General features: G+C 49.5%; 1 protein-coding gene across 1 annotated transcript in view; it reads right to left on the bottom strand.

The window, feature by feature from the left end:
* ARHGAP39 (Rho GTPase activating protein 39) overlaps positions 1 to 23023 on the bottom strand; it is a 150587-nt gene extending 127564 nt beyond the window's left edge. Inside the window, exon 1 of the mRNA XM_059482033.1 lies at positions 22960 to 23023. Within this exon, the coding sequence (XP_059338016.1) occupies positions 22960 to 22970 (11 nt within the window). The 5' untranslated portion in view covers positions 22971 to 23023. The remainder of the gene's footprint in view (positions 1 to 22959) is intronic.
* Between the last annotated feature and the right edge of the window lie 965 nt (positions 23024 to 23988).

Genomic DNA, 23988 nt, shown 5'->3' with positions numbered 1-23988 from the left:
AATCCGGCAGAGCTCTGCAGCTCACCTCTGGGCCTGGGGGCTTCAAGGTTTTCCCAAGTTCAGGCAGCAAAGAAAGACCTGCCCTGAGCAGTGAATCTTCCCAGAAAATCAAAAATCGCCCAGCGCGACAATATTCCGATAAAAGAGGGGAAAGGGAGACGGGAGGGAAGGAAAAGAATGGAATTCCTGTCGCACGGTGCCGCCCTGGCATCTAATCAGGCAGCCAGATGAAGGCAGCAATCTGTCTACTTAAAATATGCATATTTTATTTTTTTTTTATTTTTTTATTTTTTTCCTCCCCGTTTTCAGTGCTGCAGAAGGCGCTCGTTAAGAGGCTGCGCCGGGAATGTCCCTCTGCAATCACGAGGGATGGAACGAGCGATTCTGTCGTTAGCGGGGATTAATTGCCAGGAGCCAGAGCGCTCCTCAGCACCTGCCCTGGGATTTGGGATTGTGGGGGCCATGGAACACCGGGAGATTGTGGGATCACAGGCACGAGGCCCTTCCAGCCCATCCCAAATTTGGGTTTTTTGGGTTGTCTTCTACAGCAGGGTCTTCCTCATCTTCCATACTGAACCATTCCTCACCTTCCACATGGGATTATTCCTCATCTTTCACATAAAATCCATCCCCACCTTCCACAGGGATTGCTCCTCACCTTCCACATTGGAGCTTTCCTCACCTTCCACACCAAACTCTTCCTCACCTTCCATGTGGGATTGTTCCTCATCTTCCACATAAAATCTGTCCCCATATTCTACACGGGATTGCTCCTCACCTTCCATATTGGAGCTTTCCTCACTTTCCACACCAGATCCTTCCTCATCTTCCTCAATGACCATTCCTCACCTTCCTCACTGGATCATTCCTGACATTCCTCACTGGACACTCCTCATCTTCCTCAGTAGACCATTCCTCACTTCCCTCAGTGGATTGTTCCTCACCTTCCTCACTGGACCATTCCTTGCCTTCCTCACTGGATCACTCCTCATCTTCCTCACTGCACCATTCCCAACCATCCACAATGACCATTCCCAGCCTTCCACACCAGAACATCCCCAACCTTCCACACCTGCACATTCCCAGCCTTCCACACCAGATTATTCCCAACCTTCCAAACCAGAACATTCCTAACCTTCCACATCCAATCATTCCTCGTCTTCCACGCCAGACTCTTCCTCACCTTCCAGAACGATCATTCCCAACATTCCACACGAGAACATTCCCAGCCTTCCACATCAGACCCTTCCTCACCTTCCAGAATGATCATTCCCAACCTTCCACACTGGACCGACCCTTCCTCACCTTCCCATCCAACCCTTTCCCACAGAATCCAAAACCCAGGACAACGCTGCCCACCAACACTCCGGAAGCAAACAGGGATTTCGTCAGGTTCCGCGCAAGAATTCCGGGTTAAATTCCTCCCATTTGAGGCTGGAATCAACTCCACACCAACCTACACCTGATTTTGTCCCCTTCCACATCAAAATTCCTCCTCCTGCTCCACGCTGTTTATTTTGGCTTCCCATTGGCTGCACGGCATGGATGGCATTCGCACTGCCATATCCATAATAAAACTTGGATTCAAGGAGCTCAAGGACCTGGCTGCTCCAGATTTCTCTTTCCTTCAAATTTTAAGTTCCTCCACGGTGGGATTGTGTTGTGTTTTTCCTTGAGGAAAACTGGATGGATATCCATGGATAGGTGTTGCTTTCCCAACAGATGGGGAAATGGATACTCAGCAAAGATTTGCAATGGGATTTTTCAGGTCCATTCCAACCCAAACCATTCCACGATTCCATGAGTTGCAGCTGGGACAGAGCCCTCCAATCCCCAATTTGAGGGATCCTCATCCAGCAGGGACAGCGCCTTAAACCAGCCATGAAATTCCCAAGTTCTTCCTGAGGAATCCCACCGAAATCAATGGAAAACTTTATAATTTCATCCCAGTTTGCTTCAGGAGAAGGAAGATCAAAGGATATCCTTGCCACAACTCCTCTTTTCCCTACATTTTTCCCAAACTCCACATCCTGAATTTTCCCTCCAGCCTCTTGTTCACGACTCACAGCAGCCAAAAAAACTCCATGCTAAAATTGCCAGGAATTAATGCAGTCTTGGGGGTTTTTTTTGGTTTTTTTTTTGTTTGTTTTTTTTTTTTTTTCCCCCATGGATTAACAGCTACCGGCAGTCTCCCAGCACGAGGGTTAATTCCCACCGGGATACAGCGGGGCTGGATCGACAATCCAGCACCTGAAAGACGCAGCAAGGTACCAGCAGCACAAAGGAGATGCAAATAAATTTGCATTTCCGAGCATCAAAGGCTCCGCGAGATCCCCGAGTATGAAAACATCTTTTCCCTGCAAGATGCCGAAGGAACGGCAGCGGGAGTGACGGGAGTGGGAGGACAGGAGAATGGGGAGGGGAAAAAAAAGAAGAAAAAGACAAAAAAGTGTGACTGTAGCAGGAGCTTGACAGTTGGAGAAATTCCAAGGGAGCGGCAGAGCTTGGGCACGAGGAAAACAGTTGGGAAGGTGCTGACGGGATTTTGGAGCCGGATGGGGGTTGGGATCTGCTCCCAGGGAACGGGGATGAGGGGAAACGGCCTCAGGATGTGCCAGGGGAGGTTTAGGTTGGATATTGGGAATATTCGGGCTGTCCGGCCCTGGCACGGAGGTGGAATTCCCATCCCTGTGGATGTGGCGCTTGGGGACGCGGCCAGTGGTGGCCTTGGCAGTGCTGAAGGAATGGTAGGGATTCCTTGAGCATGGAAATCTTTCCCAACCCAAAAATTCCATCATTTTAAGAGAGATATTCCAAAACTTGACACCAGACAATTCCAACAGGGAATGACCAAAAAACAATGGGGGGGAAGAGGAGGAGGAAACTCAAATGTTGATCCCCAAAAAAAAGAGAAAAAATGAGGAGAAACTCCGTGAAATCTCTGAGCATGGAAATCTTTCCCAACCCCAACAATTCCATCATTCTAAGAGATATTCCAACACCTGATACGAGACAATTCCAACAGGGAATGACCAAAAAACGATGGGAGAAGGAGGAAACTCAAAAGTTGATCCAAAAAAATGAGGAGCAACTCCGTGAAATCTCTGAGCATGGAAATCTTTCCCAACCCAAACATTTCCATCATTCTGAGAGAGATATTCCAATACCTGACACGAGACAATTCCAACAGGGAACGACCAAAAAACGATGGGGGGAGGAGGAGGAGGAAACTCAAATGTTGATCCCAAAAAAATGAGAAAAAAGGAGAAGCAACTCCATTTAATCTTTGAGCATGGAAATATTTCCCAACCCCAACAATTACATTATTCTAAGAGAGATATTCCAACACCTGACACGAGACAATTCCAACAGGGAACGACCAAAAAACGATGGGGGAAAGAGGAGGAGGAAACTCAAAGGTTGATCCCAAAAAATGAGAAAAAATGAGGAGAAACTCCGTGAAACACCTGTGGATGGAGTTTGCACATCCCTGCAGCTCCAGGAGCTCCATGAAAAGAGGGATAATTTTGGTGCTTCTGCAGCTTTCCGACAGAATTCCGAGCCTCTCCTCGCGGGGATGGAGGAGTTTCTGCCGGAGCCGTGAAGGAGGACGCGGAAGGTGTGAAAAAAGCGAGCGAGGAGAAATGGAGCAGAAGGAAAACGTGAGAAACAAAGGCAGGAGGGGGCAAATTTTCCAGCGAATCCCACAAGGCTTCTCAATAAAATTTTCAGACCTTCCAAGCCTGTAAAAAGTTTGGGATAGCTGGGAAAATCCTGGTTTAGAGTCTGCATATTCCATAGGGAGAAGAAGAGCCCAGGCATGAGTAGAATGTTCTGGTTGAAGGTCTTGGAAGGGGAAAGATGAGGAGAAGAAAAAAACACTTCCAAAATCCCCAAAAAATAAAGCCAAATGAGATTTTTAGGGAGATGGAGCCCGGGAATGATGGGGAGTTGAAGAAAATTGAATAATTGGTTGGGATTGTTAATGTCTTCCTATAAATAAATATCATGGGATGGTTTGGGTGGGAAGAGACCTTCAGGATCACCCAGCCCCACTCTCTGCCATGGGCATGGAATTCCCAGATTCCCAGAATCTCATCCCATGGGATATGGACCTTCCTCTATCCCAGGTTGCTCCAACGTGGCCTTGGACACTTCTAGAGATGGAATGGACACAGAATCTCTTGGAATTCCATTCCAGGCCTCACCACCCTCCCAGCCAGGAATTCCTTCCCTGTATCCCATCCATCCCTGCCCTCTGGCAGTGGGAAGCCATTCCCTGTGTCCTGTCCCTCCATCCCCGGTCCAAAGTCCCTCTCCAGCTCTCCTGGAGTCCCTTTAGGCACTGGAAGGGGCTCTGAGGTCTCCTTGGAGCTTTCTCTTTTCCAAACTGGAAATTCTCAGCCTCTCTCCAGCCCTTGGGGCATCTCCTGGATTTGCTCCAACAGATTCAAGCCTGCCTTAAACAAACAGCAAGGGAAAGAAAGAAGAGCAGGCAACTGGTGAAGGCAGACATGATAAATCAGATTTTTGTCTCATCCCGTTCAAAATCAGGTGCCCTGGAAGTCATCACGGATCTGTCAGGATGATTAATCCCTATTTTTCCACCACCAGAACAAGGGAATGAAAGGCTGGCAAGTGGGAAAGCCAAGGGAAGAAGGAGCCGGGTGCGTGTGGGAGAGAAGCGCTCCGGAGGCAGCTGGGATGAGGAGCTGACTCAAAACTTTGGGATTTGCGGTTGGAGCTGCAGACGGGAGCTGAAAACGTAGGAGAAACTGTTGTGGGATAATCAGGCGGCGAAACGAGGGAATACCTGCGGCACCAGTCGAGTCAGGAGCTGCCACTTTGCATAAGGAATATTTAAATGAGGATTTTCCCCCGGTCTTTAGGGCTCAAAGCAGAGTTTTAAACCAGTTTGGGGAGGTTTAAGAGCCGGGAACTCAAGTCTTCCCAAGGAAGAATATTTTGGAACAGAAGTCAGGGTGGTCTTGGGTGTTCCGTGAAGAGGATCCATAAAATAAAATATTTTTAGGAATTCTGATGGTGCCAGGGCTACTCTACAGAAAAGATCCCATTTCCATCACCCACAGTCTGTCCAAAATGGAATTATTCCCTGCTTTAAGGCCAGCAATTTGATTTTAAGAGTGAAATTATTCCTTCCCCATATTCCCAGGCTTTTCCAGCTCCCACCACCCCAAAACAAAGGGTGAGAATCACGGAAAGATTCTCAAAGACACAGAATCAAAACCATGGAATAACCTGAGCTAATCCACAAGGACGGTCGAGTCCTGCACGAGACCACCCCCAAAATCCCACCATATCCTAGAGAGCCACTTCCAAAGGTTTCTTGGACCAGGAATCCACCACTCTGGAGAACAAAACAGGAGAGAAACCACCATGGAAAAAGGGAGGAGTTTCATCCAGCCCACCCATCACCCACATCTTGGAAGCTGTGGATTGGAAAAACAGGGAATTCTCACCGGGAAAACGATTCTTTTTTCTTTTGCATTGACATTTTTGGAACAGCAACGCCGGGAATGGTTTTACCTGTCACGGCAATTTTGGCACAATAGCAAGAACCTGCAGCAATTAGGATCTGCTTTTATTACAGCAGGAAGAACAAATGACCCAAATCCCAACTCCCACGCCCTCTCCCAAAAAAGGCTGAGGTGACCAAATCCTCCTCCCTGAACCTGCTTCCCTTTGAATTCCGGCCCTTCCCAACCCTTTGTGAGGGCTCACAGCGGCCTCCTTTCCCAATAATAGGTGCCTGGAACAAAGCAGCTGGAAGGTTTGATTATCCCAAATCAAATCGGGCTCCAGGCCCCCGCGGGAGAGCGGAAAATTTCCCTCCTTATCCGTGTCACCCTTGTGACGGAGCTGCCAAGGGAAAATAGGGCAGAGGAAACGCAGGGATCCCTCTGAAAAACCACGGGAAAAGCAGGTAACCAGGTTAAGGGGATGCTGCGTCACGGAATTTTCACGGATGACGGGGGAATTTGGAGGATTCAACGCGATTCCCCAGGGTTGGAGCTGGATGTGGCTGAGTCACGGGGCGAGGTGGAGGGGGGGATTTTCATGGAAAGGCTCCTCCTCAAAGAACCAGGAATGCTTCCTGTGGTTAAACAAAGTTTGAGGAGCTGCTCAAACCAGCAGGTCCTGCGTGCTCACAGCCTTTAATTCCACCCTCAAAGAAATTTGGGAGCTCATCTTGAGATGACAAAGCCGAGCTGGGCCCTTGAACCCAAGCAGCAAGGCCGGGAGATAAGGCGGGAATCAGCCAGGCCTGCAATTTGCCGGCTGATTAAAACCCTCGGAGCAGCAGGGAAATTAGGGAAATCATCCCCCAGACACTCCAAGGAACCACAGCGGCTGCCTCCCGGGATAAACGATCCCATCCCAACCTTTTGGGGGTGTCAGTGGTTGTTTGGGAATGGGTGAGACGTTGTTGGAGCCTCCGGGACTCGCCGGGCCTGTCTGGCGCGGGGACTCGCCCAAGTGAGCTCACCGGGAATGTTTCCCACCACAAATTGTCCAAAAAAGTTGTTTATCCCTAATTTTGAGCCACTTGGGATGTTCTCCAAGCACGCTGAGTGTCCGTGGGGAAGGTCCACAGCCAGCTGGACCTTGGCCATAAAATGGCCACAGCTCTGAGGTGTTGGATGGGGAGCTGATCCCGTTATCCAGCAGGATTCTCCTTCCAGAGTGGCACCAGCAGGATAAAATTCCAGAATGGAATTTTATTGGGTCAGAAAGGACCTGCAAGACCATCCAGTTCCAACTCCCTGCCTTGGATAACTTCCACTATCCCAGGTTGCTCCAAGCACCATCCAAGCTGGCCGTGGACACTTCCAGGGATGGGGCAGCCACAGCTTCTCCGGGAATTCCATTCCAGGGCCTCACCACACTCACAAGGCAGAATTCCTTCCCAAAATCCCTTCTATCTCTGCCCTCTGGAAGTGGGAACCCCTCCCAGTGTCCTGTCATTCCATCCCGTGTCCCAAATCCCTCTCCAGCTCTCCTGGAGCCCCTTCAGCCACTGGAAGCAGCTCTGAGGTCTCCCTGGATCCTTCCCTTCTCCAGGCTGGACATTCCCAGCTCTCCCAGCTTGGCTCAAACACAATCCAATTTTTTCAGGGAGAGGAAAATCAATCCCAACCCTCGAGGCCTTCCCAGCTGAGACCCTTCAAACCCAAACATTTGAGCAGAAACTCATCAAGAGCAGGATAAAATTCCGGAATGGGTTGGGTTGGAAAGGACCTTCCAGACCATCCAGTTCCAACTCCCTGCCTTGGAAAACTTCCACTATCCCAGGTTGCTCCAAGCACCATCCAAGCTGTCCTTGGACATTTCCAGGGATGGGACAGCTGCAGATTCTCTGGGAATTCCATTCCAGGCCTCTTCAGCCTCTCAAGGCAGAATTCCTTCCCAATATTCCATCTATCCCTGGCCTCTGGAAGCCATTCCCAGTGTCCTGTCCCTCCATTCCGTGTCCTAAATCTCTCTCCAGCTCTCCTGGAGTCCCTTCAGGCACTGGAAGGAGATCCCAGCTCTCCCTGGATCCTTCTCTTCTCCAGGATGGACATTCCCAGCTCTCCCAGCTTGGCTCCAACACGATCCAATTTTTTCAAGGAAAGGAAAATCAATCCCAACCCTCGAGGCCTTCCCAGCTGAGACCCTTCAAACCCAAACATTTGAGCAGAAACTCATCAAGCACCACCCAACACCCCCGCTCAGAAACTGAGGCAAAGATTCCAGGATAACACAGCGTTCCAAGATCCTGGATTCCAACCCTGAGAATAAAACCTCTTCCAACTGCCTGGGCAACAAATTTCCAGGGAAAAGTAGGAATTGCCAGACATTGCCAGGCTCTGAGGGCATTTCCATCCCCCAGGCAACGCCTTCGTTGGGTTCCTCACCCAGCGGTGCCCACCCGGCTCAATTCCGCCTTTCCGGACACGGATTCCTCAGAGCGACACCGGAGCCAGAGGGAATCTCATCTGCCAATCTCCAGGTCGATGACCCGTGCTCTTGGAAGCTATGGTTGAAAAGTGCAGCTAAAAACGAGGGAAGATGATGAGGCGAGCAGGAAAATTCCTGAAACATCAAGATTTGAGGATTTGGGGTTTGTTTTGGGTTTTGGAAGCTATGGTTGAAAAGTGCAGCTAAAAACGAGGGAAGATGATGAGGCGAGCAGGAAAATTCCTGAAACATCAAGATTTGAGGATTTGGGGTTTGTTTTGGGTTTTGGAAGCTATGGTTGAAAAGTGCAGCTAAAAACGAGGGAGGATGATGAGGCGAGCAGGAAAATTCCTGAAACATCAAGATTTGAGGATTTGGGGTTTGTTTTGGATTTTGGAAGCTAGGGTTGAAAAGTGCAGCTAAAAACGAGGGAGGATGATGAGGCAAGCAGGAAAATTCCTTAAACACCAAGATTTGGGGTTGTTTTAAATTTTGAAAGCTGCAGTTGAAAAGTGCAGCTAAAAACGAGGGAGGATGTTGAGACGAGCTTTCCAGCCTAAAAAATTCCTTAAACACCAAGATTTAGAGTTTGTTTTGGGTTTTGGAAGCTATGGTTGAAAAGTGCAGCTAAAAACGAGGGAGGATGATGAGGCGAGCAGGAAAATTCCTGAAACATCAAGATTTGAGGATTTGAGGTTTGTTTTGGATTTTGGAAGCTATGGTTGAAAAGTGCAGCTAAAAACGAGGGAGGATGATGAGGCGAGCAGGAAAATTCCTTAAACACCAAGATTTGGGGTTGTTTTAAATTTTGAAAGCTGCAGTTGAAAAGTGCAGCTAAAAACGAGGGAGGATGTTGAGACGAGCTTTCCAGCCTAAAAAATTCCTTAAACACCAAGATTTAGAGTTTGTTTTGGGTTTTGGACGCTACAGTTGAAATTGCAGCTAAGAACGAGGGAAGACGATGAGGTGGGCAGGAAATTTCCTTAAACATCAAGATTTGGGGATTTGGGGTTTGTTTTGGGTTTTGGAAGCTGCGGTTGAAAAGTGCAGCTAAAAATAAGGGAAGACAACAAGGCGAGCAGGAAAACTCCTTAAACACCAAGATTTGGGATTTGTTTGGGGTTTTGGAAGCTGCGGTTGAAAAGTGCAGCTAAAAACGAGGGAAGACGACAAGGTGAGTAGGAAAATTCCTTAAACACCAAGATTTGGGGATTTGGGGTTTGTTTTGGGTTTTGGAAGCTACGGTTGAAAAGTGCAGCTAAAAACGAGGGAAGATGACAAGGCGAGCAGGAAAATTCCTTAAACACCAAGATTTGGGGTTTGTTTTGTTTTATTGGGGTTTTTTTTAGGATGTTTTTGATTTACTCTCCTCACTTGCACCCAGGTGAGGGTGAGACAGAAATTTGGGATAAAAAAGCCCCGATGTGAGGTGGGGAAGGAGGAGACATCTCCTAAATCAGGGTCCCGATGAGATCCGCCCACTCCTCACTTTTTTTTTCCTCCTTTGAAACGCGACCAAATAAATCCCTGCTGGCTTTAAATAGAAATCAAATTAACCATGAACAGCCAAAGCAACTCGGTGATGGTCCAGCCATCGCTGGGGTGCTCAGAAATCTTTTTATAAAAACATTTTCCTCCCTCCATGCACGACGAGCAAATTGAAGCAACAAATCAATACCAAGAGAGCTCCAAAACCCAAATCTTATTCCGGCTGCATTAAAAACACTCTTGGAGCGCTGCTCGTGAAGGGTTGAATATTTTAAATTATTCTTCCTCCTCCTCCAGCTGACAGAAGAGTTCCTGAGTCAGATGTGGGAAAAAAACCAAATCTGAGTATGATCTCCGAGTATTTTTGCCCTTTGGAGCAGTTCAAGGCCTTTTTTTGGGATAAAAGGGAATTTGTCAAGGGGAAGCGAGCCTAAAACTGGTAAAGGAATAAGTGCAGCACGCGGAGCAAGTTGGAAGAGTTAAATTGAGGAATAGGAGAAAGAAAACATTCCTTGGAAATATGTTTTGGTGGATTAAAGGGTTGGAAGCCCAACTGGAGCTTCTCCCTCTGATTTAGAAGACAAGGAGAGATCCCACACCCTTTGTCATTCCTATTTCTGCATCCCGGGATTTTTAACTGGATTTCTCCTGATCTCCTGCACCAAACAGATCCTGCCTCAAACGGATTCTCAGTTAAGGCCTCGTTATCGTTCCCAGCCCAAAATATTCCTGATTCTCCCTGTGCCAAAAATTCCGGGAGGAATTTTCCCAAAATCCAGCCTAAACCTGCCCTGGCATGGCTGGAGTTTCCCCTCGTCCTGCTCCTTTTCCCCTGGGAGCAGATCCCAACCCCCAGCCAGCTCCAATGTTCCCAAATGTTCTCCTCGTGCCCAAGGTCTACTTGGAATTTCTCCAAATGTGGAGCTCCTGCCGCGGTCACACTTTTTGTCACTTTTTTCCCCCAATTCTCCTGCCCTTCTATTCCCATCGCTTCCTCCGACATTCCTTTGGAATCTCATAGAAAAAAGTTGGGATAAAAAACATTTCCAGGCGAATTTTGTCGAAAATACAAAGGTTCATTCATGGAGAAGGATCCCAAAAAAAAAAACAAATCTGTTGTGGCGCACCCTCAGACGACTTTTGTGAGATCACATCCTGCCCATTCCCTTCTCCCTGAAACGTTTGGGATGAACGACAGAACCTCTCCCAATCCCAAGCTTTCCCTTGGAATTCTCGGTGCTGTGAAGGAGCCAAAGCTGATTTTGTCAAATCACAAAACTGGGGTTTTTTTGGTGATTTGACCCTTATTCCAAGGCTTCTCCTGTTCCTGCTCCGGAAATTCCTGCTGTAAAATTCCTGATTAAAAAAAAGGGATTTTTACGCATTTATCTCACTACGAAAAATATCATTCACCATTTCAGAAGCTCCAAACAAGATTCTTCCTTAAAAAGCCTCTGTGGTCCACTCCAATTTCCACAATTTCAGGCAAATCCATAAACTCATTTATTCCTGCCCTTCCCACCCCAAATCCCTCAAAGGCTTCAGCAATTCCACAACCTTCCAGGAACAACAATTCCTAAAAAACCCACGGAGGCGACACCAAATCTCCCTTCATTTCTGTGATTTAAATTTTCCTGGAATATTTCTGCATTCTCCATAAATAAGGATTTAGGAAATGAAGCGTGGCTCGTTTTTTCCCTCACAACCATTCCAAACTTCCCTGTTTTTTTGTTGTTTTTTTTTTCCCCGAGCCTGCCCTTCATCCCTGATCACAATCAAAGAGCTTCCGCGCCCCTCTCCCGGCACGCAACTTCCACGCATAGCCCGGAGCACCCTCGGCCTCCTTCACATCCGCTTCTCCTCTCCCGAGCTTCTGTCCCTTCGGATTAATTCCACACCCGGGAATTAATTGGGATTCTTTTCCCCCTCGCCGAGTTCCTGCTCCGAGGTCGGAGCCGGGTGAAGGTCGGGATTTTCTCCCAAGGGGAATGAGGGATGGGACGAGAGGAGATGGCCTCAAGTGGCATCGGGAGAGGTTTAGTGGGATATTTTTGGGAGAATTCCTCCTGGAAAGGGAGGAATCCAAAGGGAGGAATCCTGTCCGGGAGGGATCCAAAATCCACTTGGGGACACGGTCAGTGGTGGCCTTGGGAGAGCTTAAAGCTCCTTTCCAGCCTAAAAACTTCCACGATTCTACTTTTTACCTATAAGTAATTTATTCCTCATTCCCCTCTCATCTTTCCCTTCCCAATCCCTGTTTTTTTGACAGTTTTCCAGGTTTTCCCAGACCCCCTCGGACATTTGTGCCTTTCTGTTCCAGCTCTAAATCCTGCCTGAGCCAAAATTCCATGGAGCTTTAATTTCACAAAATCCTGGGATGGGTTGGGTTGGAAGGGATTGGATCCGAGCCCGTTCAGCTCCAACTCCCTTCCACTATCCCAGGCTGCTCCAAGCGCCATCCAATCTGGCCTTGGACAATTCCAGGGATCCAGGGGCTGGGAATTCCATCCCAGCCCCTCAAAGTGAAGAATTCCTCCCCAATATCCCACCCAACCAGTGGGAAGCCATTCCCTGGTGTCCTATCCCTTCATCCCTTATCCCAAATCCCTCTCCAGCTCTCCCGGAGCATGAAAAAAGCTTCGAGATCCCCTCAGGGGCGTTCCTGAGGGTGAAATGATTCCTGGCACCCAGGAAAATCTGACAAGAACCAGGAAAAGAGCTTGGATCAGGGAATGTGGGCGGAGGGAGATCCGTGAGTCACCGACAGCCTCAGGTTTGCACCCTCTGAAATTCCCTTTTCCAGGTTCTCCAGAACAAAACCGACCCCGGGGAAAAAATGTTCGCGGCACTGAAACATCCAGGCTCTCGGTTTTTCCAAATTTAGGAGTTTTCCGCGTTCCAGCGAAAGGAAAGGGAACGAGGAATGGAATCGGAATTCCTGGCTTTGCAGTGGGATTTGACACGAGGAGGGACAACTCTTAAGCTCAGCTCATTTATCCCTAAAAAAATTCCCTTTTTTCCCCACCCCTCCCCAGCTGCTCCTGGCGTTCCAGACCTTTTCCCCAAATCCATTCCATGATTCCATGATTAGGGAATCCACGCTCCAGCCCCTCAATGTCCTTTTTGTCATGAAGGGCCCAAAACAAATCCCGGGATTTGAGATCCCTCGGCACAGTGGGAATGTCACTTCCCCGATCCAGGAATTCCCAAAAACTTATCCCCCCAAAAAGCCACTTTTTTCCCACAGTTAAAAGCCTCAAGGGAAGATATTTGCACATGCCAGGAGTATCCCGATTTTTCTATGATCCCACAGGAATTCCAAAGGCCACAGATCCCTCCTGATAAGGCACTTAATGAGCTGATAAGGCCGAGGAGGAACACATGGAATGAAGCAAAATCCCAACTGTGGCTTAAAAGTCTGGATTGGGATTTTCCTGCGTGGAAAAGCACCGGGATCTGTCGCCAAATCTGCTCCTCCTCACACCCAGCTTTTCCCAAGGGTTTGGGCTGATTTCCTGTTTGGAGCTTCCCAAAAAAAAAACCCACTTTGGCGGATTACAGAGATGATAAATAAAGATCAGTTTTCCTGCCCTGTGTTATTCCCATGGGTTTTCCCACAAAAAAATGTTTCCAATTTTATTCTGTGCTGTGAGCGTTGGGATGAGGGGCAGGAATGGGACGGAATTCCCAGAGAAGCTGTGGCTGCTCCATCCCTGGAAGTGTCCAAGGCCAGGTTGGATGGGATTGGAGCAACCTGGGTTGTCCCTGCCCATGGAAGGGGGGTTGGGAGTTCTTTTTAAGATCCCTTTCCAAACCATTCTTTCATCTTATTCCCAATTCCATGCTGATAAAAATCCCTTTTTCCGTGCCCCTCCCAGCCGAGGGAAAAAAGGGGGAATTGTTCAGGTGAGCTGGAGCGTGACGGGACAGGAATAATTCCAGACTCACTTATCGGCGTTTGGAGAGTCCTGAGCACAGCAATTTCCACAATTAAAAAAAAAAAAAAGAAACAAAACCCTCAGGAAATTCCTGCTAAAACAGAAAATTCCCAGACAGAAAATACTTTCTCTGGATCACTGTGGAATTTTTTGGGGTTTTTTTTTTTTTTTTTTTTTTTTGGGAGCAGCACCCACTTCCAAAAAAATATCCCTGGAATGGAACCGCCACGGTCCGACGTGGATCCCTCAAGGTGACTTTCAGGAGAAGAAGGGGGAAAAGAAAAAGGTTCCTAAAAGGTTGGATTGGTTTGGGATTTTCTCATTCCTGGCAGATCCGATGGCGCCTCCTGGAAATGTGGGAATAGGGAAGGGAACGGCCCCTGCTCCTTGGGAGAGGCAGAGGCTGCAATGAAAATCAATTTGATGTGGAATTAATGGGAAATAAATTAATTTTTTTGTCAAAAAGAGGCTTTTCCAGGTTTTTGTTGCCCGACTGCTCCATTTAATCCAGACACACTTAATTAGGGACGCACCAATCCCGAGGGAAGCCGCTCCCGTCCCCACAGGAATCGGCAACCCCAGGCCCCCAACCCAGCAATGGATTCCTGATCCATTCAGACCGGATTTAAGGAAGGAATTTATTACGGCGAGGGTGGTGAGGCGCTGGAATGGAATTCCCAGGGAATTCCATGGCTGCCCCATCCCTAGAATTATCAAGGTCAGGTTGGGAAGGGCTTGGAGCAACCTGGAAAATGGGAGAAGGTGTCCCTGCCCACGGCAGGAGTTGGAACTGGCTGATTTTTAATCCAACCCGTTCCACGATTCCATAAATAAGAAGAATTCCATCCCTGTGGACAATCCCAAGTCCAGGAGCCTCCACCAACAACCTCCGACCCAAATCCCACAATTTTTTCCGGGAAGAGGAAGAAAAATCCCCTCCCACCTCACCCAGAGCCCGCTGAAGCAGTCAGAGACCCGCGAGCACGAACCCCTCAATTCCTCTTCTTCCAAAAGGAATTTTTCCTCTTTTCCCAATTATTTTTCTCCCCTCTTTTCCCTAATTATTCCCAAATATTCCCAACTACGTTAAATCTTGCTGAGGATTTTTGTTCTGTTATTTATTTATTTTTTTTTTTCAAGCGGTCCAACTGGGAAAGGGCTCCATGGAATTCCTTCTTTCCCTGTCATGGATCCATGGATGCACCCTTTGGATTAAAGGGAGCAAAGAACCGTAGGAAGCATCCAGAAATCCAAGCCCAGCTCCAAAAAATGGATCCAGAAAACCCCCAAGAAGCAACTTAATTCCCAATAAAATTCAGGATGCATCCACAGATCCACCAAATCCCTGTGTCCGTGCTCGGGGCAGCTCGGGATGTGTCCCTGAAAATCAGGAATTTAAAAACAGACACCAAAAAGATGGAAAATAACCCTGGAATGCGGAAAATAGGGAAGATGGGATCTTCAAGGAGCAGAATTTTCCCTTCCGAGCCCACCTGGAACTCAGAATCCAGGGACGGCTTCACTTGGAGCCTTTGAAGGGATTTAGAGTCCAAAAACATCCCAAAAAAAAGATGGGAAAGGGTTTTGGGAAAAGGCAGGGAATGACAGGATAACAGGGAATGGGGGCAAAAGGGCAGGGATAGGTGGGATGTTGGGATGAATTCCTGCCTGGGAGGGTGGTGAGGGGCTGGGATGGAATTCCCAGAGAAGCTGTGGCTGCTCCATCCCTGGAATTGTCCAAGGCCAGGCTGGAAGAACCTGGGATAGCGGAAATTATCCCTTCCCATGGCAAAGGGGTGGAATTGGGTGCTCTCTACATCCTCATCCCGCCCAATTCCACGATTCCCTGATTTCCGCGCTCCCAACGCCCTGGACCGACGGCAGGTTGGAATTCCAAAGCAACAGGAATTCCCACGCTATTCCCAGGCTCCTCACTGCCCATCCTCCTCTTCCAGACAGAAAACCACCCCATCCCCATCCCCATCCCATAATTACACTTTTCCAGGTTTTTCCTTGACCTCTCCCAGCCAAGGAAGATTTTTTTTTCTATTTTTAAAAAACCGCAATTCCACAGCGGCGCTTCCCAAAGTAACGTTTTCCAACGGCTTTCCCGGACACGCGGATCCGCTGAAGCCGTTTCCATTCCCCACGTTATTCCCAGGCTCCTCATTGCCCATCCTCCTCTTCCAGACAGAAAACCACCCCATTCCCATCCCATAATTGCACTTTTCCATGCTTTTCCGTGACCTCTCCCAGCCAATTAAAAAAATTCCATAATTCCACGGCTGCACTTCCCAAATTAACGTTTTCCAACGGCTTTCCCAAACACGCGGATCCGCTGGAAGCCGTTTCCACTCCAAGGGGAATGAAAGGAGCAGAGAAGGAAGATTCACAAGAACACAACGAGGCCGGCAGGGAAATCCCAGAACCTCGGGAAAAGGAGGCCCAGAATTCACCGGAATCCGGCCCCGGCACAATTCCATAGGGAAAAGACCGCGAGGAAGGAACCGTGCCTCAATCCAGGGATTTTTTCCGTGTTTTTTGGTGGTGAAGGATAAAGGGACAGAGTGGGTGAAGGCAGTCGTGGCCCAGGAGGCGAAATCCCAGGAAAACGGGAAAAGGGTTGGGAGGGTTCACCTGGAGAAGGGAAGAAAATCTGGGAGACGCTTCCAGCGCCTGAAAGGGATCCAGGAGAGCTGGAGAGGGATTTGGGATGAGGGATGGAGGGACAGGACACAGGGAATGGCTTCCCACTGCCAGAGGGCAGGGATGGATGGGATTTTGGGGAGGAATTCTGCCCTGGGAGGGTGGTGAGGGGCTGCGATGGAATTCCCAGAGAATTTGCGGCTGTTCCTGGATCCCTGGAATTGTCCAAGGCCAGCTTGGACAGGGCTTGGAGCAACCTGGGATTTTGGAAGCCCATGGGTGATCCTGAAGGTCCCTTCCCACCCAAACCATTCCGGAATTTTGCTCCAACCCCAAACACCAGAATTCCAAGCCCAATTCCAGCCAGGAACGAAACCTGCCAGGATCCCAGAGTTGGGAAAATCCAACAAACAAAAACCAGGAAAATCCAACAAAAACCGGGAAAATCCAACAAACAAAAACCGGGAAAACCCAACAAACAAAAACCGGGAAAATCCAACAAACAAAAACCAGGAAAATCCAACAAAAACCAGGAAAATCCAACAAACAAAAACCGGGAAAACCCAACAAACAAAAACCGGGAAAATCCAACAAACAAAAACTGGGAAAATCCAACAAAAACCGGGAAAATCCAACAAACAAAAACCGGGAAAACCCAACAAACAAAAACCGGGAAAATCCAACAAACAAAAACCAGGAAAATCCAACAAAAACCGGGAAAATCCAACAAACAAAAACCGGGAAAACCCAACAAACAAAAACCAGGAAAATCCAACAAACAAAAACCAGGGAAATCCAACAAACAAAAACCAGGAAAATCCAACAAACAACACCCGGGAAAATCCAACAAACAAAAACCAGGAAAATCCAACAAACAAAAACTGGGAAAATCCAACAAAAACCGGGAAAATCCAACAAACAAAAACCGGGAAAACCCATAAACAAAACCTTCTCCCTCTGAGTATCCATTCCAGGCCTCTCATTTGCTCCAAGCCTTAAGATACCTTCCTCAACAATCAGGAATTTTCCCTGCGGGAATGGCATTTCCTGGTCTTGGAATGACACCGCTGGGTCACTCCACTGCTTCTTCCCATTTATTTTTGGGAAAGACTTGAAAAAAAAAAAGGAAATAAGATTTATTTTCCTCTCAGGAACGTGGAGATGGGGATATCCAGCTTCCCAAAAGACAGAGTGATGCTTTCAGCTCCCTAAATAAACAACTGGGATTGGTGGGTTTATTCCCTAAAAATCAGGATGGACGTGGGAATGTTTAAAGGGCAGGAGCGGGAGGAAGGAAATAAATCAAATCCCTGGATCCGTGAAGGTCAAGGAAAGAGCGAGGGATGAAGAATTTGGGAGATGGGAGGCACCTCCCATTGGAGCAGCACAATGTGATCCTTTCAGGAGCTGGGAAACCAAAAAAAAAATCCCGGGATTTGGGGATCCCTGGGAGCAATTTCAGGGACAACACCGAATTCCCAAGGGCACGGGGAGGTCTGGAGCGCTCCGCTTCTCCCCCTCGGCACCTGGAGCATATTCATCCCTCAAACACTTCTGGAATTAAAAATAGCCGGCCTGGATGAGCTGGAGAGAACAAATTCCAGCCGGAATGTTTATTTTTGGGAAGAGCCAGAGGAGGAAGAGGAAAAGGTCGGGGTTCAATGCGTTATTTAGAGCATGTAAGGAAATAATCACTGGAGCAAAAATGCAGGAGGGAGAGCAAGGAATGGGGATTTAAAGGAATTTTTTGGAATTTTTTTTTTTTTGAAGGAAGAGGTCACTGGAACAACTCTGTAATCACCTTAACCAAATCTTAATCATCTAAATGAAATTCCCACCGATGTTTTCAATCTGGAGCGAACATTCCCGAATGAAAACTCTTAACCAAACCTTAATCATCTAAATGAAATTCCCACCGATATTTTTCATCTGGAGAGAACATTCCCGAAGGAAAACTCCATAAAACGGTGACAGAACGGCCCCAAAAATCCCAGATTTTATTATTTGGGATCCCTCCCCCAAATCCAGGCCCCTCCACGGCCAAATTCTAAATTCCACCATCGAGGAACGTGTGGTTTTACAGGATTTGACATCAATTTGACTTTGGAATCTGCCTGAATTCCCGGCTGTGTTTTGTGGTTTGGATTCGGGATTTTTTTTTTTCCCCAAGGTTTTTGGGTCATTATTTGGTTGGGCTTTTTTTGTGGTGGCTGTTCCCAAATTCCCAGAGGCGGGAACTCCCAAAGTCCATCATTTCTCAGGAAAGGAATGACGGTAAAGCTTTGGTTTCCTGGGAATAGTTTAATGAGTTCCAAAAAACCTGGAATTTTGCGATCAAGGCCTAAGTGGGTCACCATCAAATCCAGGTAAAGAACTATGGATTCATCCCAATATTCCGGGAAATGGAGGGAAAAACAACCTTTAAAGGAGCACTTGAAAGTTGAGGGAATTCCTTCCCTGGAGCTCTACCTGAGAACATCAGGATTATCCACAGGGATATCCTATGGGATCCATCCCTAAAGAAGGGATTTGGTGGGATGAGATTTTCATGGAGTGGATTCCCCATATTCCCAGGAATTGTGATGTCCAACCAACCACACACACACACAACATTTTTCCAGAAGCCTGGAATTCCACAAAACACCTTTTTTAAAAATGATTGTGGATCATTTGGGATGATCCAGCCTGGAAATCCTACAAAGGTTGGAAAATCCATAAAAACCACGGATGGGGTTGCATCTAGGGTAAAAAAGCAGCTCCTTCTCCCAAAAAACAGCAGCACCAATGGATAAATTCCCAAAAAATAATTGGGATAAAACTGAACTGATCAATTTTCATGGATATCAGGAAAAACCCATCGTGAAACACAACCTGAGTCAGGATTTGGAAAACCATTCCCTTTCCTTCCAACATTTTCAGGGTTGAACTCCATTTTTTTTTTATTTTAAGGGTCTTTTTCCAGCCCAAACAATTCCACAAATCCCTGACCCCTCGTTGCTCCCAGCACGCCAAGCAGCCAATCCCACGGCACAGCGGGACATTCCCAAAAATCCCTTTGAACCCATCTCCAGCCCCTCTGGAAAAGTTCAGCCCGAGGACATCTGGCTCACAGACAGCCCAGACCTTGGATTTCGTGGATTTGCAGCTGGAAAAATCCAGGATTTGGGTGGGAAAAGCAAAGATTTCCCTGGAAAACGAGGGCATCCCCGCAGGCCTTTCTTCCCAAAGAAAGCACCAAAATGCTCCTTTCCAATAGGAATAATGGGATTATCCTAAAATCCATCCCTGGTTCTGATGGCATGAGTCGTGCCACCACCAGTGACACAAAACTCTAATTTTTTGAGTTAAATTCACCCAAATTCAGGCTTTGTTAGGCCTGGAATTTCTCCCTGCCAGTGACCCCAAGACCCAACACTCCAATCCAGGCCAGGCTGGATTGGGATTGGATAAATCTGGGATCATGGAAAGTGTCCCTTCTTGTGGGATTGGGTGGGGTTTAAGGCCTCTTCCTACCCAAACCACTCCAGGATTTTGTAATTCAGGATATTCCAAGAAAATGGATATCCCAATTCCAGGATATTCCAAGAAAATGGATATCCCAATTCCAGGATATTCCAAGAAAATGGATATCCCAATTCCAGGATATTCCAATTCCCTTTGGAGGAAAGGGAAGGCCGCTGGATACTCATCCCGAGGGAAGGAATAAAACCCTCGATCCCCCCAAAATCCACATGGAAAAACACTCTGAGAACTCCAAAATCCAGCACAAAACCACACAAATAACCCGAGATCCCACAATTCCGGACTGATCCACATCCACAACCAGATCCCCCTTCCCCAAAATCACGGGCAGCACCAAATCCCAGCTCCCCACACCTCCCAGCCCCGCTGATTTTGGGATCCATGAACTTCCATCGGGGAAAAGCCATTCCGTGGGGGAAGGAGCAGAACCAACCCCTGGATGGAATCATCCCATCCCAATTCCAGCCCTGCCCGAGCCACCTGCTGCTGGCAGCTCCCTCCAAACATCCCAAATCCGCCCGTTCTCTATGGAAAATGTGGGTTTTTTGTTGTTTTTTTTTTTTTTTTTTTTTTTTTTTAATTTTTTTTCCCTTAATCCCAGCCAGCTGCGTGTGCCAGGTGAGGCTCCGGAGCAGCTGCGGATTTCTCCGTAGAGGTCACTCCGGGGGTTGATTAAAGTGGGAATAAATAAGAGGATAAATAAATGACTCCGCGGATAACGAAATAAATGAAGGACCGAACAAATAGACGAGGGAAAAAAATATAAAATAAATGGGGGGAGGGGGGGGGAAACAGATAAATGGGGGAGGAAATAAATGAGGAAATAAAGAGGAAATAAATGAATGAGGAAATGAATGAATGAGGAAATAAATAAGGAAATAAACAAATGAGGAAATAAATGAATGAGGAAATAAATAAATGAGGAAATGAATAAATAAGGAAATAAATAAATAACTCCACTCCCACCCTGCAGTTTTCGCTGCTGGAGGGAAATGCAAGGAATGGGGGAAACGGCACAGGAAAAAGAAGGGGGAAAAAAAATAAAATAATAAAAAAACATCCCGGACCGGCGGCTCCGTCGCCCTCGCGAAATCAAATAAATCCCGAACAACTCTGCCCCTCCACCTTCCCAAACCCAGCGGGTTTTGGCCCCACGGATCCCCGCCCCAAATTCCGGCGCGGCGCATCCCGCTGCAGCCCCCGCTCCATCCCTGCCATCCCCTCCATCCCAGGCGGCTCCATCGCTGCCCGCCCCCCATCCCCGGCGCATCCATCCACACCCAGCGCTGCCACACCTTCCAGCTCCACGAAAACACCGCCCGCACCCCGCGGGATCCATGCCGGGCAGCGGGAACCTTCCCCCGGCCCGATGCCGGGCGGGGAGCGGGATGGGGACGGATGCGGCCCCTTCCATCATCACCTTTCCCAGCGAGGAGGGTGGGATTTAATCCCCCACCCCATCATCATCATCATCATCCTGCGGAGGGTGGGATCCAAACCCCTTCCATGGGATCCGGCAGCTCCAAACGTTCCCGAAAAGGGGAGCGGGGTGGGATTCGAGCCCTCCCGGAGGCAGCAGGGTGGGATTCAGCGCCTCCATAGGGAGCAGGGTGGGATCCAGCCCTTCCAAACCCCCCAAATAGGGAAGCAGGGTGGGATTCGACCCCTCCCTAAGGAGCAGGATGGGATCCAGCCCTTCCAAATACCTCGCAGGAAGGGCAGGGTGGGATCCAGCACCTCCAAACCCCCCAAAAAGGGAAGCAGGATAGGATTTAACCCTTCCATAAGGAGCAGGGTGGGATCCAGCCCTTCCAAACCCCCAAAAAGAGAAGCAGGGTGGGATCCAGCACCTCCATGTGGATCAGGACGGGATCCAGGCCCTCCATGAAACCCCTCAAGGAGAACAGGGTGGGATCCAGCCCCTCCACACCCCTCTAAAAACGGAAGCAGGGTGGGATTTAACCCTTCCATAAGGAGCAGGGTGGGATCCAGCATCTCCAAACCCCCCAAAAAGGGAAGTAGGATGGGATTTAATCCCTCTGGAAGGGGCAGGGTGGGATCCAGCACCTCCATAGGGAGCAGGATGGGATCCAGACCCTCCAAACCCCCCCAAAAAAGGGGAGCAGGGTGGGATTCAACCCCTCCAGAGGGAGCAGGATGGGATCCAACCCCCAAAAATGGAAGTAGGATAGGATTTAACCCCTCCATAAGGAGCAGGGTGGGATCCAGCACTTCCAAACCCCCCCAAAAAGAGAAGCAGGGTGGGATTTAACCCTTCCATAAGGAGCAGGATGGAATCCAGCACCTTCATGAAACCCCTCAAGGAGAACAGGGTGGGATCCAGCCCTTCCAAACCCCTCTAAAAACGGAAGCAGGGTGGGATTTAACCCTTCCATAAGGAGCAGGGTGGCATCCAGCATCTCCAAACCCCCCAAAAAGAGAAGCAGGGTGGGATTTAACCCTTCCATAAGGAGCAGGACGGGATCCAGCCCCCCAAAATAGAAGCAGGGTGGGATTTAACACCTCCATAGGGAGCAGGATGGGATCCAGCGCTTCCAAACCCTTGTCAAGAACATCAGGGTGGGATCCAGCCCCTCCACAAACCAGGGAACCGGGATCCAGCCCCAGCCACGAGGAGCAGGACGGGATCCAGCCCCTCCATAAAACGCTCTGAGAGGAGCAGGGTGGGATCCAGCCGCTCCAGGTGGGATCCAGCCCCTTCCACAACCCCTTCCAGAGGGAGCAGGGTGGGATCCAGCCCCTCCAAACCCCCCCCGAAACAGAAGCAGGGTGGGATTTAACCCCTCCATGAGGAGCAGGGTGGGATCCAGCACTTCCAAACCCCCCCCAAAAAAAGGGAAGTAGGGTGGGATTTAACCCCTCCACCGGGAGCAGGATGGGATCCAATTCCCCCCCCTTAATCCTTTCCCAATTCCCCCCGAAATCCAGGGTGGGGTTCGGCTCCATCCCCCCCGTTTTTCCCCATCCCCTTCCCGCAGCCACGGGCGTCCAGGTGGGCGCATCCAGCCCCCCCCCCTCCATGCACCAAAATCCGGGACGGGGGTTTTGGAATTCTCCAGCCCCACCAACACACCTGGATGCAGCGCAGGTGGCGACGCCCCCACCCAGCACCCCAAAAACCCAAAAACGGAACCGGAGGAGGACGGAACACCCAAAAAGGGGCTGAGACCCCCAAAGTGCTAACGGGGGAGGGCAAAGACCCCCCAAGGGCACCTCGGAGAGGGGGGGGCATCCCGATAAGCGCCATATAAGGAGGACGGGGATGCAATAAGGGGTCCCCAAAGGGGGTTTAGGGGGGGGTTGGACCATGCGGCGCAGCCCCCCCCACCCAGCCCAGCCGCCCCCCCGTCCCCAATTCCCCCGCCGCGACGCCGCCGCTCACCTCTCCGCCATGATCCCCGGCGGCTCTACCGCTCGCCGCCGCCGGCCCCGGCCCCGGTTCGGGCTCCCATGGCCCCCCCGTGACCGACCCCGAGCCCCCCCCCGGCCCCTCCTCGCTCCGCGGCCGCTCCCGGCGCGCTCCGACCCCGCCGCGTCCCCGTCACCAGCGACAACGGCGGCGCGGCCAATGGGGGCAGAGCCGGGGGGCGGGGACAGGCGCTGGGCACGCCCTTTATTCAAATGAGGGGGGCGGGGAGAAGGCTCCTTCCCGCGGGGGCTGATGGGAGGGCTTGGAGGATGGGGGTTTTGGGAGGGGTGGGGTGCGCGTGCGCTATGGGAAACACGGTAGCCCGGGAAGGGGGGGGGGGGGGGGGGGGGGGGAGGCGTGGTGCGCGTGCGCGCTGGGAATCACGGTAACCACGGAGATGCGGCGCGTGTTGTGCGCATGCGCACTTGGAAATACGGTAGTTTTGTGATGCGCATATGGAATTACGGTAGCTGGGTTCTGATGCGCATGAAGAATTACGGTAGCTGTGTTGCGATGCCCATTAGGAAATACGGTAGTTGTTCTGTGATGCGCATTGGGAATTACGGTAGTTGTTCTGTGATGCGCACTCCGAATTACGGTAGCCGCTGCGCGCAAGAGCATTTGTGGTTAGAGGATTGCGCTGCTCTTTGGGAAAAACGGTACTTGTGCGCATGCGCGTTTAGGAGCATCGTATTTCTAGTATATGCGGTTGCAGTTACGGTAGTTGTGGTGCGCATGCGCTCTGGGCGACATGGTAGGGTGCGATACACACTCGGAAATACGGGAGTGATGGCGCGCATGCGCGTTTGGAAGTGATATTTATGCCGTGCATGCGCATTGAGAAATACGGTACCTCTGGAATTACGGCGCCTTTAGAATTACGGCACTTGAGACGAGATGCGCATTTGTAATTACGGTAGCCGTGCTTGGATGAGCATTTGGAATTAGGGCGGTTGTGGTGCGCATGCGTATCTGGAAACGCGGTGGTGCGGGCGCGCATTT

Source organism: Ammospiza nelsoni, chromosome 1 (genome assembly GCF_027579445.1).
Source record: "Ammospiza nelsoni isolate bAmmNel1 chromosome 1, bAmmNel1.pri, whole genome shotgun sequence".
NCBI classification, from domain to species: Eukaryota; Metazoa; Chordata; class Aves; order Passeriformes; family Passerellidae; genus Ammospiza; species Ammospiza nelsoni.
Note: the sequence above shows the minus strand (reverse complement) of the source record. Positions and strands in the feature narration are given on the sequence as shown.